The 17,620-nt window shown below is 29.8% G+C and overlaps 1 protein-coding gene across 3 annotated transcripts in view; it reads right to left on the reverse strand.

Annotated features, from left to right (window-relative positions):
• Window positions 1-16,798, reverse strand: part of LOC143068823 (uncharacterized) — an 80,471-nt gene extending 63,673 nt beyond the window's left edge. For all 3 annotated transcript variants that reach the window (XM_076243141.1, XM_076243140.1, XM_076243139.1), the window contains exons 1-5: window positions 16,628-16,798; window positions 16,416-16,485; window positions 12,467-12,583; window positions 5,003-5,119; window positions 4,108-4,140 (exon numbers count right to left, since the gene is read on the reverse strand). In XM_076243141.1, the coding sequence (XP_076099256.1) occupies window positions 4,108-4,140; window positions 5,003-5,119; window positions 12,467-12,583; window positions 16,416-16,485; window positions 16,628-16,674 (384 nt within the window). In that variant the 5' untranslated portion in view covers window positions 16,675-16,798. The remainder of the gene's footprint in view (window positions 1-4,107; window positions 4,141-5,002; window positions 5,120-12,466; window positions 12,584-16,415; window positions 16,486-16,627) is intronic.
• Between the last annotated feature and the right edge of the window lie 822 nt (window positions 16,799-17,620).

Raw genomic sequence — 17,620 nt, forward strand, 5'->3', positions numbered from 1 at the left:
TTTTTGTGCCACAATTGTAATTAACTGATCACAGGTTTACTAGACATGTCAACAGATTCCTTCAACTTGGTCAAATAAAATAAAAGAGGAATTGGTGTCTGATGCTGATTTTTAATTGATTGATTATTAGTGTTCAATGCCACTTTCAGTGCTTTTGGCTATATCAATAGCATAAAGTTTTTGGAGGTGGAGGAAGCATGAGTACCAGATGAGCCTTTACCAGGGAAACTAGCAATGTAGGTCAAATAAGATCAGAGTCAAAAGAAACTATGCCATGAGCTGGATCTTTGTTAGTTCATAATAATGTGTAGACTCAGAGCTTAACATATTATATATACATCTTCTGCCTATAGTTACAGACAATATATTGACCTCGGGATGCCTTATGGTTTCTGGCTCAGTAATGATTGTACATCTTCATTTATTCAATGTTTAGTATATTGCTACTGAACAAGATAGTACCAGTCAAATTATTCTAATTATCATTTAAAATGACATGCAAAAATAAAAATGCCAATTACACAGCAAAAATCCACACATATGAAAACACTTTATGAGTAATGCATAACATGCATAAAAAGATAAACATTTTGTTTCAAGTATGATAAATATTCTTTTAAGAGGGAAAGGCTTATAGAGCCAATAAATTCTAATAATTTAGTACTTGGGAATGAGTTGATAAAAACAGAGAATTGCACTTTAAATTTACGTTCTTGACAAGTTTTTCCTTTTGAAATGTATCGAATTCACAAAGTCTTTAGGTGATAACCATTTGTGGCGAATAATTATGATTTTCAATGCTAGGGTATAGTGATAAGGCAATCGTGCAGAAAGAACATAAGTAAACATTAAATGCCGATTTCCGAATGATAAAATGACATTACGTTCAAAGCTAATCTACAATTATAGAATTGACAACAATAGTAAAGAAACTTGAAACTGATAGGTGTTTTATGCTGATTAATAGAAATATCTACACCTATTGAAAGAAAAACTTTTTCAACGAGCTAATTAAATTTATTTTTAAGTCTATTGACGGTATTAACACTGCCAAATAAGCTGATAAAATTTAACTCATTGAGCTTTATCTACAGACGGTTGCCCTTTTATACTATAGCACAACATTCAAACTGAAATTACGTCAATATTACACTATTTAACAACGTGTAGCTATGTTAAAACAGTTAATAAATTACATTTCAATATTAACACACGTAGTTTAATTATTTTATTAACCTAATTGCTGAAATGTTCCAAATTTTCAGTGCGTGATATTTTCAAATTAGTCAGTGTTAATTGAGTACATGTATATATATCAACATAAAGCCTTAAAAGAAGCCAATAAATCTAAATGTTGCAATTATATTTCCGGGCTGATATATTTTTTTGAAATTATGTTTTTGAACCGAATTAAAACATAACAGACCTTGGCCTAAGCTGGCAAAGAAAATGTTCTGAGCCAGGCTGTATTCATATCATCTGAATAAATTATGTTACTTCTAATTGGTAATTGGTAACAGGGGTGGTTCTAGCCATTTTCAAAGGGATGAAAAGTGTTCCCACCTTGGATAAAAGGAGGGGGAATCTAACCATCTGTCCCCATTCAAAAACATAAATGGTCGATTAAAGGGGGGGGGGGGGGGGGAGGTCCGACCCCTAGAACACCAAGCACCTGGATACAGTCCTGGGTAACTTTATTTGATGATAATTGAAATTTCTCCCTCTTTCATGTTTTACAGACAGACTATACATACGGCATAAATTAAAAGATTACTGAGAAATTTTAACACTTATTTTGACAAAAAGGAAATCCAGTTTTATATAACCAGTGAGAGCTAATTTGTTTGAAAAATACTTGGCGAAGCTAGTGGATTCTAAACGACATCTTAAACAGTGAAAACTCCTTTTTTTTGGCCTAGAAGATTGAACAACTATGTAAATAAACAAATTACTCAATGCGAAAACATTTTGAATATTTAAGTTTAAACACTTGTGTAACTGCTATTATAAGATTAATGTCTAAATTCAAGTAATATTTGGCATGAAGACTTCAAATCCAGGATACTATTAAGAAATTATACATAGCTAATAATCTTAAAACTATATAAAGCTAACATGAGAGTCACAAAAAGTGCTTATTATACTGTTAAACTGTCATAAACTGAAAATTTGAGACCACCGATAAAGAAGAAAATGTATGAACAATTTTATGGGATATAAAAAATGAATTTTATGCCTTTTTAGTTGGCAAGTTTGTTCTTCGTAATGAACCAAATTCTGCTACATGCATGTGAATTCTTTTAATTTTCATGGTTAATGAAGGATTTTATACCAGTATTTCAACATTTGCCTTAATTCCCAACAGCAATTCCCAAAAGAGGAAAGTGATTTTTTTTAGTTTTCTAGAGTCTGTTTCACAAAAATTGATCTCAAGTCATGAACATTTCAGAATACATGTACTTATGACTGATCTTAGTTCTAAATAAGGGGTCTCGGACTATGCTGGTAAAACCTCATTGTTAAACAAATGGTACCATAGAAATAAACTGGAATTGAAATTAAATGGACATAATTATAATAATTCACAAAGATAACATCAAATACCTTTTCCCTGCAGACCATAAATAATACTACTATTTAAGGTAGCACAATACAAAGATTTTTCATCCCCAATCAGACATCTTTAAACTGATGTAATTCCACTCATCCTTCTTTAAATTTTATAAATGAGGTACCAAAAGAAAGAAGAATGATTAATCTTTCAAATTGTGATAATTTCATTATGACATATTATTACATAATTAATTGTTATGTAATTAGTTGCTATATTGTGATGTCCATACTTGAATGAATTTAGCTTCTTTGTTATTCATAGCATCCCAAAATATTTTATAGATTCTTGCACAACACCGTTTGACCTCCCAAACTGTGTCTCAGATTTTTCCTATTGTATTTCATTCTCTCATAAATCTTCAATGAAGTTTGCAACATCAATTCATAAGAGATCACTAAATTCAATTGGGTATAAAATTTGTTCTACTAATGTTTTTGGAAATCTGAGACATAGTTTTGGAGGTCAAGCTGTGTTGTACAAGAATCTATAAAATATTTTGGGATGCTATGAAGAACAAAGAAGCTAAATTCATTCAAGTGTGGATATCACAATATAGCAACTAATTACATAACAATTGATATATATAATAATTATGTCATAATGAAATTATCACAATTTGAAAGATTAATCTTTCTTCTTTCTTTTGGTACCTCATTTATAAAATATAAAGAAGGATGAAATGAATTACATCAGTTTAAAGTTATCTGATTGGGAGTGAAAAAATCTTTGTATTGTGCTACCTTAAGTTGAAAAATTTATATTTGCATATAGAAAAAAACAGATTTTAAATAACCAGCACTAAATCTTAAAATTTTGTAGGAAAGGCATCAAAACTCATAACTTTTATATATCCCTTCAACAATGTCCTTTTAAAACTTTTTTCACCCTTTTGAGAGGAATTCATCTTTTACTTCCATAACATCCGATGTTAACCTTTACCTAAAACTGACCCAAGCCCGTATTGGTTAACAACCTACAAATAATACAAACCCATAAAACAAACAAATTCTTCACTACATTGTTTACTTTAACACTGTATTTGAACTAGAATTTATTTATATCTATTTTTAAATACATTTTTCAAAAAGTCTATTTGAATAAGTTAACAATTGATAATTTTGAATTCCAAAATTTAAAAAGACGAACCTATGACAATAAATATCTAGCTTCAAAAATTATATTACTATATAAATTTTGCGATAAAGGGTGATACATGTATAAGTGAACAAACTTCCCAATTTGTCACCTTTCTTTGTGTTTAAGATAGAGTGATCAACCTATGTTATAAGATGTCCTCAACACTGACCTGTCAATAGAGTGGATGGGATCTGAAGCTGAGATATCCCCTAAAGCTGTTTAATTTGCCACTGTTCAATGCATGAGTTAAAAAAAATCTGATATCAATTATATTATGGGAGATCTGAAAAGTCACTTCTAGTTTGAGAGATCAAAGGCTGTGAAGTCAAAAACAATCATGATGTCAAAATACTTACTTCACAAATTCTTGGAATTAGACCTGGGTCTTCCTGTTAAAGATAAAGAAATGAAATTTAAATCTAAGGCATATGAATCACATAAATTTTAATTTTATAAACTCTGCATATATGTCCATGGTCATTTCAGGGCCTTTTATAGCTGACTATGCAGTGACCTATAGTTGTTAATTTCTGTGTCATTTTGGTCTCTTGTGGGGAGTTGTCTCATTGGCAATCATACCACATCTTCTTTTGTATATGGCATAAATTCATAGACAGATACAATGATCAATTTACAAGCCTATCTGAAGTAATGATAGTGGATGCTTTTGCTTTTTTGCTTTTATGTTTTTGCACTCTGATAAAATGAGTTTTTTTGGACCATTTGTTGTCTCCAGTAAATAGCCCTTTTTCCCCTTTTTGTCAATTCAAGCTTTGTGACATATAATACTCCTTTTTCTAGTTATATAAAGTTCCATAGGCTGCTTTGCAATATAGTTGTTTCATGTTTGCTTTTTTTAAAGGCTGCACTGTGAGTTGTAGTATACATTTTCATCCTTTGGTGATGGTGGATAGTCGTATCATTATTTTCATATGAAGAAATTGTTGTAAAATTATGCATTAGAGTAAACTTCATAAATTATGCCTTTAAACAAATATCTCATGAGCACTGCAATATTCTTATTTTTTTAATACTAGTTAGTCTTAGTGCAACTCTTCCAAGGGTAGGTTTACCAGTAAGCACATAAATGACAATATACCAACAACTTCAAAGTTGATCCGACTACAGGCCAGCATACAATACCCAATAACTTTTAATTTATCACTAAATACCGAAAATTCACATCTTCCAGAGCTGGTCTGACCACAGACCAGTCACAGAAACACAAGCATTATATCAAGTAACACTTACCCTAATACCAGTCATGGTATAGGTTTTCCCAGTGCTGGTCTGTCCATAGGCCAACACACAGGCATTATACCCCTCAAATGCTGCCTGAAGTACCTCCGTACCAAGGTCTTGAAATACCTGAAAATGCATATGAAAATTAGAAACTACAAAAAATTGAAAATGACCTAAAAGTTGTATTATCTATTTGGATTCCATTACAGAAATGACTTGCATATGAAATACAAGCAAAGTTGCAGATATGTGTGTTTGTAAAAATAAAAGTCAGCATTGCAGTAAATAATCTAAAGAAGCAACCAAACAAGACAAGACAACTAAAATGAATACATTTGTGTTTAGCTGTCTGATAAACAATCAATAGATGGTAAATTATAAAATACATTTAAAACAAGGAATTACTTGAAACTGGAATAATTAATAATTTCTGAAAATTGATAAGAAATGTATGATGAAAACTGATCTTATTTAGCAGGGTAAGCCATGCATTCATGGCTTAGGAGGGTTAGTTAGTTCATACTGAAATATTAGTGAAAGTAAAATCAACATTAGCCATGTGAGCATACCTAACTCTGTTTAGTTTATTTTTCATAAATATTTCTCAGTTATTTTCAGGAATTCAAAATTCAAATAATTCAAATAATTCCTTGTTTTTCATCATTTGCAGATGTATGACAAAGGTTTCTGTTAATGATTGGTGGAGTGCTGCTTTGTGTGCAGCAGCAAATATGACATATACCATACTTTAATTAAAAAAAAACCTAAATGCTGTGTAAATTTCACTCTCAGCTTGGTTGACAACATATTATGGTATGACATAAATTACGATGTAAATGAAATTCCGCTACAACACATATAACACCTTATACAAATACTTTGTGGTCAAAACTTTTTCTTCCTTACAAACTAACATTTTTATTCTACTAGAGTATACATAAACTTATTCTTTCATAACTGTCATAAATTTAGTTCAATAAAATTATTCTTTATATAGGATTAAGTATTTATCTTACTATGGCCCAATTTTTACTTTTACGTAAATCTATGACTCTGACGATACATGATATTAATAATAGATATGCATAGTATGCATTTCTGTTGATGAATTAAGTGAAAACAGGGTGAAGCTGTGAATTGACTTGTGCAAATTTAAGATACAATAGGAAGACACTGTGTTTTGTTTGTTTTTTCCATGATATTGAATACTCCTGCACATATTTATAACACTGAAAAAAAAAAAACAAACAAGGAATTCTTATCTGCAAACCACATATTGAAATAAGATCCATGAAGTGTTTATATAAAGATTTATTTATCATTTTTAAAATACAACTTAAGATCAAAGGGACAAGAAAAATTCATTTTTAACTACACGTCCCACCCCTTATATAAAGTAAAGTTCTGGACCTGTCCTAATAACAATCGTTACGAGGCAGATTTTTTTTAATACTTGGTACATTTGTTTGGCCTGTCATCAATAAATCTATTTTGTCCAAACACTTAATAAAGCGAACAAGCAATATCAGTGAAAATATTCATATGACCCTTTAATGTTTACATATATAGTTTATTCATCTTATTATATGACTATTTCACCGTAGATATTTTATACAAAAGCTCGTTCTTAACCCTACAATCAGAAATTTTTAGAGCAAGCATAAAAAATCAATTTTGAAAGAATTAGATGAAAAATGATTTATATTAAATTTAAATTCAACGATTTTGTTATTTATTCAGAATAACTTTTTTCAAGTAGAACAGATTATTCAGGCAACCTATAGTTATTGATGAAAACCAATACTGAAGTTTCTTTAGCTTTAATGAATGTTAATAAGAAAAAAAGTTGTTTTTTTGGTAAACAGAAAAGCATGATGAAAATCAGAACATTGACCTATAAAGTTTTAAACTTGATTACAATATATGGTATAAATTTAAGTTTGTTTTCCCTGTATTTACTGGTTTATTCTATTCTAAATAGTTATGAAACAAGAATGTGTCCCAAGTACACGGATGCCCCACTCGCACTATCCTTTTCTATGTACAGTGGACCGTGAAATTGGGGTAAAACTCTAATTTGGCATTAAAATTAGAAAGATCATATCATGTGTACTAAGTTTCAAGTTGATTGGACTTCTACTTCATCAAAAACTACCCTGACCAAAAACTTTAACCTGAAGCGGGACAAATGGATGAACGGACGGACGGACGAACGAACCCACAGACCAGAAAAAATAATGCCCCTCTACTATCATAGGTGGGGCATAAAAATGATATGACTTAACTTGACTACTGAACTGACTTGACATGTGATGTGATGGTTTACATTTCATGTACATAAAGTGACTGTCACATTGGTGAAATTACAGAAGAAATACAGAGAAAAACATGATCAAACCCCAGAAATCTCACATATTCTAGTAAAATTGACTAAAGTTTTCAATCTAGATGCAGTGATGATTAGCATAAGATTTCAGATATTGAAGACTTAGAGTGACTTCCCAAATGTGACTTCATATGGTTAACAAACTGTCAAATTTTGATTTGAAATAATTACATGTAATGACTATGAAAGGATGAAAGTCAAAATTTGAATGAAGCCTGTAAAATGATTCAAGATTTGACATTACATGAAAAAATTACTTTAATCAAAATGAATTGATATCATATGGTAAAATGACTGTCAAGATTTGAAATTAGATTGTTAAGTGACTGTCAATACAAGATTTCATATGAAAAATTGACTGTACAGATTTAACTCAAGACAATAGAAGAACTAAAAAAATAGCATGATAAATAAAAGTGCCTATAAAATCATTTGTTGTTTTGCATGGTAATGTGACTTTCAACATTTGACATTGTGTGGTGACTTTGACTGTACACAGTGAATAAATTGTCAGCATTTTGACTATACATTTATACTGTGAATAACTATCAACATTTTGACTGTATTTGGCCACAGTGAAGTGATTACTATGATTAATTTTACACAGTGAATTGACTGCCATTGTCTGACTTACCACTAAAGATGAGGCATGCTGCTTCTAGAAAAATTCAGATTGTGAATAAGCATGAACTAAAGAACTATATATATGTAAAGCATAAAATTGTTTCTGAGTTCTGATTCTTCTTCATTCCAATTAAAATATATACATGTATGGTGACCCCCAGATGTTTGTTTTTGTTGCATTGACCACTTGATGTTAAAGTTGGTAAACTTGTTTTGTTGGGTTTCTGCAGTCTCATTGATGTTTATCCCACATCTACTTTTAATCATATGTATGTTTAATTTTAATATGATAATAGTTTTATTTTTCATTAAAGGCAAAATCTTCCTATATTTTTTTTATGAGTGATCGATTTATCATAATTCCCTTTTAGAAATTCTACTAACTACTATGATTTGGAAAGGAGATTTTCAAACAAATATTTCCACCAAATTTTATTGTGATCCTTCTAATGATATTTATGATTTCTATCAACTCAATTGCCAAATTCAAGCATATATACATGATATACATATATATATATTGTCTCTTGTAATTTTGAAATCTATTAAATTTTCTCTGTGGGAATCTTTTAAGAAAAAGTACAAATATATACACGTATTTCACTTTGAACAGGGGTGAACCACTGCCAAATCAGGATATAGTTAATCTTAAGTTAAGATTTGTTATTATAAAATGTCTGTATACACTGATAATTAAACAAAACAATTAGCCTACACTGTTGTTTATCATAGTTATAGTGACAAGAGATTTGATTTATCGCTTTCTCATTATTGTCTTGTACAAATATAACTCTCCCATGAAGTCAATGTATTATTAACACAGGTCTTAACATTGTCCTGAAGGAACGGTCATTTCATTTCAAAGTGGACACAATACCTTTGGGCTTGTTTTAACTCAGTGACAAAAATATCAATATTATTAATATTAAATTGTCATTATATCAGTTTAAATTTTAAATTTTATTCCATGAATTTCATGAGCTAAAAGCTGAAATCATAAAAGTGTAAATCAATTATTAATGTCAATTCTATTTAGTTTTATGATAAACTTAATTAAAATTTGAAGTGTTGAAACCATAAATATAGCTGTAAGTTTTCTTGTTTGAATTATTCTATTTAACTGGGTTTTTTTTATATAGCTTTCTATATATATGTGGTATGAGTTTTGCTCAATGCTGAAGGTCATACAGTGACCTATAGTTGTTAACTTTTGTCCCTGGTCGAAAAATTTTGGTAGCCTTATTTTTTATGCAAATGTTTCAAAATGTTTCTACTTATAATTGAATAGTCTCATTTTAAATGGTCCTTATATTAAATTTTATAAAATTTTAATTCTCTGAAATAATCTGGAAACAAAACATTCAGCACTTCGACAGCGTGCTCAAGTGGATAGTTCCAAATTTGATCACTAGATTTAGATAAAATAAGATAAAATGTATCCCTTTAATCTCCTCAAATACTGAAAATAAGGTCAAGCGTATTGACCAATATAATAATTGATGAAAACTAACAGCTGACAATAATGGTGTTTACAAACATTGAGATTGTAGGTTTATTTGGTTAAAACTTTAATACATGTACAAATATATATATAAAACTATTAGTTTATATTGACCAACAGCATGATAATTCATAATATAGAACAATGTTTTGGTCTTTTATTATTTTTCAATTTCCAATAAAAATATTGTTTGACTCTTGATTTATTATTATCCATGAAATTTAATAATTCACATCATGTATAACAAATGCAAACAAAGACTTTTTGAACTAGGAAAAAGCAACCACAAATCGAACTTGACACACAGTTGAAATGTGTCGGGGCTTCATCTGAAATTTTGCTCACTGTTGGTATCTTGCTCAGAGGAATATTCTTTTTATAATAGATTCTTTGAAGTATGGGTTGAGCTCATATTTGAGGGCAGTACAGTTACGTATGGTTGTTAGTTTCTGTGTCATCTCATTCTGTTTTTTTGTGAAGAGTTGTCTCATTGGCAATCATGCCACATCTTCTTTTTTTAATCTCTAAAGTGTAACCCCAGAATTTTCAAATAAAATTAACTAGAACTTCTGTCTGTCTGATTATTTAACTTTTGCATGAATTATGTAATACAGGGTCATTTTACCCAAGTTAATCTTGCAAACAAAGTCATCTCCAACCCCTGAAATTGTATGAATGCAGACAGTAGTTCTAAATCTAATCAATCAATCAACTTTTAAAAAGGACCGATAGTTCTTCATAAAATTGAAAAAGTATCATATTTTTTAACTGATAGTACATGTTCAGTTAATACATGTTTTTGAAAAACTAACTTTAAATGTATTGTTTGACGAAAATCACATAGAAACTTTATCTGATTGTACTCGGATAGTCTACCCCTTTATAACTACACCCAGAACAAAACTTTCTTTTAAAATGAACATCTACTGTTTCTCTTTCTTTTGATTTGTTATTGAATACACAATACATTTGTTTGTTCTCTTGTGTTTGAAATTAGTCTGAAGTTCCTTTTAAACTACAGGGTTTCTTGCTATAATCTTTTTTTAAAGAATGACTTTTAAACAAAATGCACCTTGTATTTTTTCACAATTTGAAAATTTTACAATAAACATTTGTTTATTCCCATATGCATTTCAACTGCATATTATTTAATTATTAATGTTGAAAGAATGATATAAAAAAATTATAAATTTGAGCACAAGTAGTAAAATATATATCTCTAAATTTCGTTAGATTAAAGAATTTTAATCAACTTTTTTTCATTTAAAAAGTGTGTTTGATTAAGACTTAAAATTGTTGGTTCAAAAATGAGATGAAATAAAATTGACATTTGAAAGAGAATAAAAGTGTCATTTTATTTAGTATTTTAGAGAGCTTCACTACTGTCAAGAACATGCAATTCATTTATGTTCTTCCAAAAGCCTTCATAATGCACAACAATGAAACAAGATGAGTTGCATGCCAAGGTCCAAGAAACATGCACACATGATTTTAATGTAACAGAACTAATATGTCCTCATCTGTTTGCAGAGACTGGGAGCTATAATAAATCTAAATGTTCCAATATTTGAAACTTTTGAAAATGATGATGTTGATATGTGCACTACAAACATGACAAAAAAACCTTAAAATCTAATTTTATGTAAAAGATTATTTTTTAAATTAAAAATCTGGGGGAAGAGATCGATATAGCCAAATTTCCTTTTAAAACAAAGACAATGTACTTTCAATGTCCAAAACAAATTCCCACGTCACATTTTAAAAACAGACGTACTCTGATGAGAGTGTTTATTTTGTTAGCTTTCTCTTCTATTCCCTTTGTTAGCTTTAGGATTAAAAAAAGTACAAAAACAGAGAGATGTCAATAACAGGTATTGACGACCCGGAGATACAGGTAATTAGGGTCATGTCAACCATCTTATCTGTGACATACAATTTGTCACTCGTGTTGACCTCGGCTACTATATCAAACTTAAAAAATATAATTGATACTCAAGTTATATACTGTGATAAATAATAAACTAATTGATTTATTGGGAATTATAATGTTGTGCCGAAAGCTAGACTCAACAAGTATTTTTTTTCAAATAAGTTGTATACAAAATACTGTTTAACTTAAGAAGTATAAGGGAATTATAAGTAATATTTTACATGCAACCCTTATTAAAGTTTCATTTCAATACATAACATGTTGTTTTTCTTCTACACACAATAGAAGTAATAGACACCTTTTGAGCTAATAACCTTAATTAAAGAAAAGAACGAGGTATTTAAATATGTGTCAATAACACATTAATTTAATGATTAGATCTTTTCTATCCTAATCCTATACTCAAAAATGGCATTCAAATTGTTCTAAAAGGTTTAGGTTTTCACAGAACTTTAATATTTCAATTAGTATATTTTCAGATCTTAACAAATATTTTAAGCATATTCGTTGAGCAAATGATATATCCTAAAATTAAAGTTTAACACCTACACTAAACATACGAAAACCTTAATTTTTATTTTTAATTCTTTACAAAATGTTTATGAACATTAATTACTTGTCAAAATTTGATCGACCCCTAGACATTTGAAAAATAACTTACACAAACGTTAGTAAAAGATACATGTATCTATCATACATTGTATGTACATTGAAATTCTAGGTATGACAATTTGATAAACTGGATTGACCAGTTATATGGTATTTTTTGTTGTTATAAGCATCCATCATGTCCATTGCCTGAAATAATTGGTTGTTTTAAAATATTGCATGCAATTTAATTTCATAAATAACTATTTTATTTGGGATATATCTATTTTCAACCTGACTTTGGACAAACTTATTTTCACTTCATGATTTTCCCAGACTTGATATTATAATATAGGATAAACTATTATCCCTTTCAAAAATAAGAAGAAGTAATCATCATCTAAGTCATGTCTCTCCCCATACTTCATCAACACCTAAACTCACCAGTTGCTGAGGAGCATACTGAGGGGAATGTGGCTCTCCAGTCGAATCATAACAATAATCAAATGTAAAAGTTTTTATCCTTTCTCTACTGTCACCATATTCAGCATTGCTGTCTACCTATAATAATAAAATAATAATAAATAGGATAAATATCATTTCATTCAATGACTTTGTTCATTGTTCTACTTTCGAAGTTGGGTTTTTTATAGATTACTATACTGTACCAGTTTTGCACTAAATGAATATATGTTTAAGGCAATACTTTGACTTGTAGCTGTCACCATTTTACATATTTATATATATGTAGTAAATTGAAAGGCTTCAACAGGCATCTGCATTAAATGCATATATATGAGTTTTACACAAAAGGGAAATACCATTCAGTGTTGAACTTGAATACTTTCTGCAAAAATACAAGTCAAAAAATCTTTTTCATATCTCTTGTGGCGAGTTGTGTCATTGGCAATCATACAACATCTTTTTTCTTACAGTTATAGTTCTAGAAAAAAATCTCTTCAACTCATCCAATTTCAGCAATAAAGATATTTATTAAGCAAACTTATATCCTGTTAAAAAATGAAAAAAGATCAGTGAATTTAAGTAGCCTATTCAAGAAGAATTATGGGTCTGGCAGGACATCCCTGTGTACATGGTGTATAAATTTAACCCTGAAGTGATTTTTGGCAGGAAATATTTGAAATGACATAGAAGATAACATCACTGATGTTTGGACAGGGACTTAAATCTTGTGACATATCAATAAGAATCTACCACTAAATCAACAAGCAATAGATTTTTGGTGTAAACCCAATTCATCCCGATGTAAATCTGGTCCTTGATATTTTAATTTCATTCTTACCCTAGAATATATCCATGTACTCATTGTACTGTAGTGTAGACATTTTTTTAAATATGAATTCTGTAAGAGGGGGATTTCATTTTTAATGTGAAAAAAATGTCTTGTACACGTACTGACGGTACATGTACATGTAGGTTTATCTCATGTCTATTGCCTTTCCTTTTTGAGTCACCAAGTTTCCATGTATACAAAATTAAACCTAAAATGATGATGATGGTTGACTGTTTTACTTCCAGTGGCAAAGTAACTGTCTTTTATATTTAGGAAGAATATGAACCCTGTTTAGTACAAGACAAACAACTTGAGATAGATTTTAAAAGTGTCTTGATCTTGCTTTAGTCCTGAGCTCATCAGCTCATCTGTGATCTCCTTCAAGCAACTCTTTAGATGAAAACAGCAATAAAAGCAGTTTCTTCTGATACATTAGGCCATAAAAAAAGAATAGGTTTGTTTGCCCTAACCCTACCTACCCAGAAAAAAGCTGCCTACTCAAAATCTTTTATTGTCCTGATTTGGAGAAGTTTTTTTTCTAATCAGATAGGCATGAATTCAAGACAAATAAACATCCGATACTTCAATTTCTTTCTGTGTAAAAAAAAAAAGAAAATGCCTACCTACATACCCACTGTCTCAAACTTTTGGTAGGGTTTGGGCAAACCAAAATATTTTCAAGTGTGGCCTTAATTATTTTTCCTATCTTAAAGAGGATTTTGTCTCATTTACATGTACATGCAAAGTTATTATTATGAATCCTTGTCCATATTGACCACTGACGAAATAGTGATATCTACAATGTAGCTGTTAATGTGATTGAAAAGTTACAGTCGCATTTTTCACATTGTCATTGATTAAATTTGCAATAATTTCTGAATTAATAGTCTCCTCTCTTGATCAACATTTGCAACCTTTGTCATTTATGCATTATCATGCTATAGATCAACAGTCAGTAGCATCAAACATATATTGATATTTACCGTTATGTCATAGTTCAATTAAAAAGGTAGAATATACAGAAATAGAAAACAATTACTACATTTTCCTTTAAAATTTGCATATATATTACAAAAACGGAAAATGTAAATACTCAATCATTTTAAATACTAGAGTGTCTAATCATGCTAATTTTCAGTTTCAATACCTAGGACATTTCAAAGGGAATATTAGCATAAATTATACATTTAAAACTTCACAACTGTCAAGAATTGTAACATACACAATTTTCAAATACATGGGCATGTATCATGTGTATGATACCGGTATTTCAATAACACATTCTTCGTATAAATACAAAACTAAATGATCATGATGATAGCGGGATTTTAAAATTTGCTAGGCTGTGACACTTTTTGTTTAGAACATTCAATATAGTATCAATGAAGAAAAAAATCATTAATTTTATATTTTACGGTATTACAAAAAACTGGTTCCACTAGATGGTTTTAAAAATCTGCCGTTATTGAATAAATTCCAAAAGGTGTAAACTGTAATAACATGGATCACAGGATTACCTGTGTTGGTTGTACAAAATAGGGCATTCTCTTTAACATAGTTTAAGCATGTAATAATAAAAATATTTATGATATTACAAAAACCTATTGTCTTGTAGGCGGCAGTTAAATGTGATAAATCATGATTATGGAGTTACGCCAAAACTGCCCTTTTATTTCAATGCCATTTGGGTTTTAAGGTCATTTTCAAGATATGACAAACACTGAGTGTACATGTATGGGGCTAAATACATGTAATGCTAAAAAACTTCACAAGGGGAAACCAGATTTTAAAAAAATGTTTTTATTCTCTTGATTTTTGGTTTCACTTTCAAAATTCATTTACTCAGAACACATGTAAGGGGATAACTAATACTAAAAACTTTCCAGCTAGAGAAAACCTGATATGAAAAAAGTATTTTTCATACTATTGATTTTTTGGTTACACTTTCAAAATTCACTTACTCAAAATATATAATTTATGATCTAAGGATTGTACTGTTACAAGCTAATGTGTTATGGATATAAATCTAGTATTGGCAGCAATCCCAGCAATGACTTTTAATTTTTGAATTTATCATACATGTACAATAACATCATGGACATGATGGATGTAAATTTTCTGTCAGTCAAATTATACTATTCCAAATTAAATTCAACAATTAGAGAACACAAGCCTACATCTACTGCCAAACTTTTGAAATACTTTATGCAAATTTAAACTTCCATAATTTCAAAAGGAGTTGAGTTTATTGTAAATCATAATAAATTAACGAATGTTGATTTAAGTACAATGTACATGCATGTGTACCATGTATCATATGACATAAACATGTTTTAAATCAATATTGTCATCGCTGCAAGCATCACTTAACCAATAGAAAAATAAATAAACTGCTGTTGCTCTAGGATGAAAATTTGAACAGTATAGAAATACAATACAATGTGTGTCAACGTAAAATCCATCAACGTACATGTAACATCCCTTACACATGTTATTGTATTTTCAATTCATATACATTTTTTTTGTACATGACATGAATAATATTTCATTGACTAAATAAACAAAATGTAAACAACACCAATAACTAAAAATACATGGTTCGCTAGTGATAGGTCATACTAGATAGGAATGAAATATTGCAAATTTAACTTTTTTGTTCAGTTTATTTTGATAAAGTCTTGACAAAGATAAAATCCTATCTTGCTGCATAAACATAATAAATGGATGGGAATTTTTTTATGTGTTATAAAAATAATTATTTAAATTCTTTTATGACATGTTAGCACGATAAGCGTGCTCAAGCCCTTGTTTGAATTTGATGCATAACATTCAACCCTCAAGAGCAGACAGAAATTATTAGGCACCCATTTTATAGGGCAATTCAATTATTGAATTAAGCAAAAATATATGCCCTGCCCCTGGATGCACACCCCTTGCTTATAACAGTACCCACTGTTCCCTTCAGATCCACACAGCACCGTAGTTTCTTCTTTAGTAATACTTTCTGTTGTGGTATAATAAAACTTCAAAGTTTGAACTAAGTGCAACATTGTATTTTTGTTCAAATTTTTTAAAGCCTTCCGATCTTGATTGTCTTACCTTTATATTTGTTACACTAATAGCATCCCCATTTGTATCCACGATACTTTTGCCATTTTGATCTAATTCTCTGTAAATATAAAGCACAAAATTTAATGTTACATCCTAATTCAGTAAATGACAGCTGTGTCTGCATTGATTTAAGGGTATAAAACAACTTATTTAATAACTTTTATATTTTAGTTTCTCTGAAAACTTTGCTAACTTTTTACCTTTTATTTATCGGACGAACTCGCACCGCTACTTTAACATTCGACATCGTATCATTTTTTATCCATTGTCTATTTTAGTCCTCCAAATAAATAAATACATTATAGAGAACGATTCCAAACTGTAAGAAAACTTTTATCACAGCTCCCACAATATTTCCAAATCAACTTTGTTGATCACGGTCATTTAACTACTCGATCATAATCATTGAAGCGTTTGCCACAAAGGTAAAATCCTATAAACACCAAGGTGCTCTCGTTTGTAGTTTTAAATGCCCATATCAAGAAAATATTGATATACAAACGTTAACTTTTAAAGATTGTATAAATTAATTACAAAATTAATTACAGAAACTTGAATATAAAAATAAAAGATAATAAGTCCTCACAATAATTGTGTTTCATTTCAAAAAAACATTTTTTTTTACCTTGACCTCACTCTAACGTGTTCGATTAATTGATTGAACGTAGCCGTCTATCATCTACATCTTGCTCCTTCATTTGAAAATATTTTAATAATTATCCATCAACTTAATGATTACTAACTCTTGCAGTTGAATGTGTCATCTTTTTTCTTATTGAACACTTTCCAAGGTTAGAAATGGACGTTAGGTCAGTGTTTTTGGTTGTTTTTTTCTTGACTTAAAAGGCTGTGAAGTCGAGAATATAAGTATTTGCCTGTCATGTGAGGCAAGGTCAAGGGCATAGGAGTCCAAGGGGGCAAAGTGGAAAATTTGTGTATTAATGTTTGACGATTATGTGATACCTGCACTATTTGATCAAACAGTGAGCAAGCTCAAAGTTCTTTAGGCAGCAACCATTTGATTTTCTGAAGGGGGGGGGGGGCTATGGTTTTTTTTGGAAAAAAAAGTTTGTTTCCAGTTTTTGGAGAAAAAAATAATTTGTTTTTGATTGTGAGAAAAAAAAATTGTTTGTTTCACCCCCAGCTGCCACTATATGTAATGCTAAAATTGAAAGAAAAAAATTGTTTTCGAC

Source organism: Mytilus galloprovincialis, chromosome 3 (assembly GCF_965363235.1).
Source record: "Mytilus galloprovincialis chromosome 3, xbMytGall1.hap1.1, whole genome shotgun sequence".
Taxonomy (NCBI): Eukaryota; Metazoa; Mollusca; class Bivalvia; order Mytilida; family Mytilidae; genus Mytilus; species Mytilus galloprovincialis.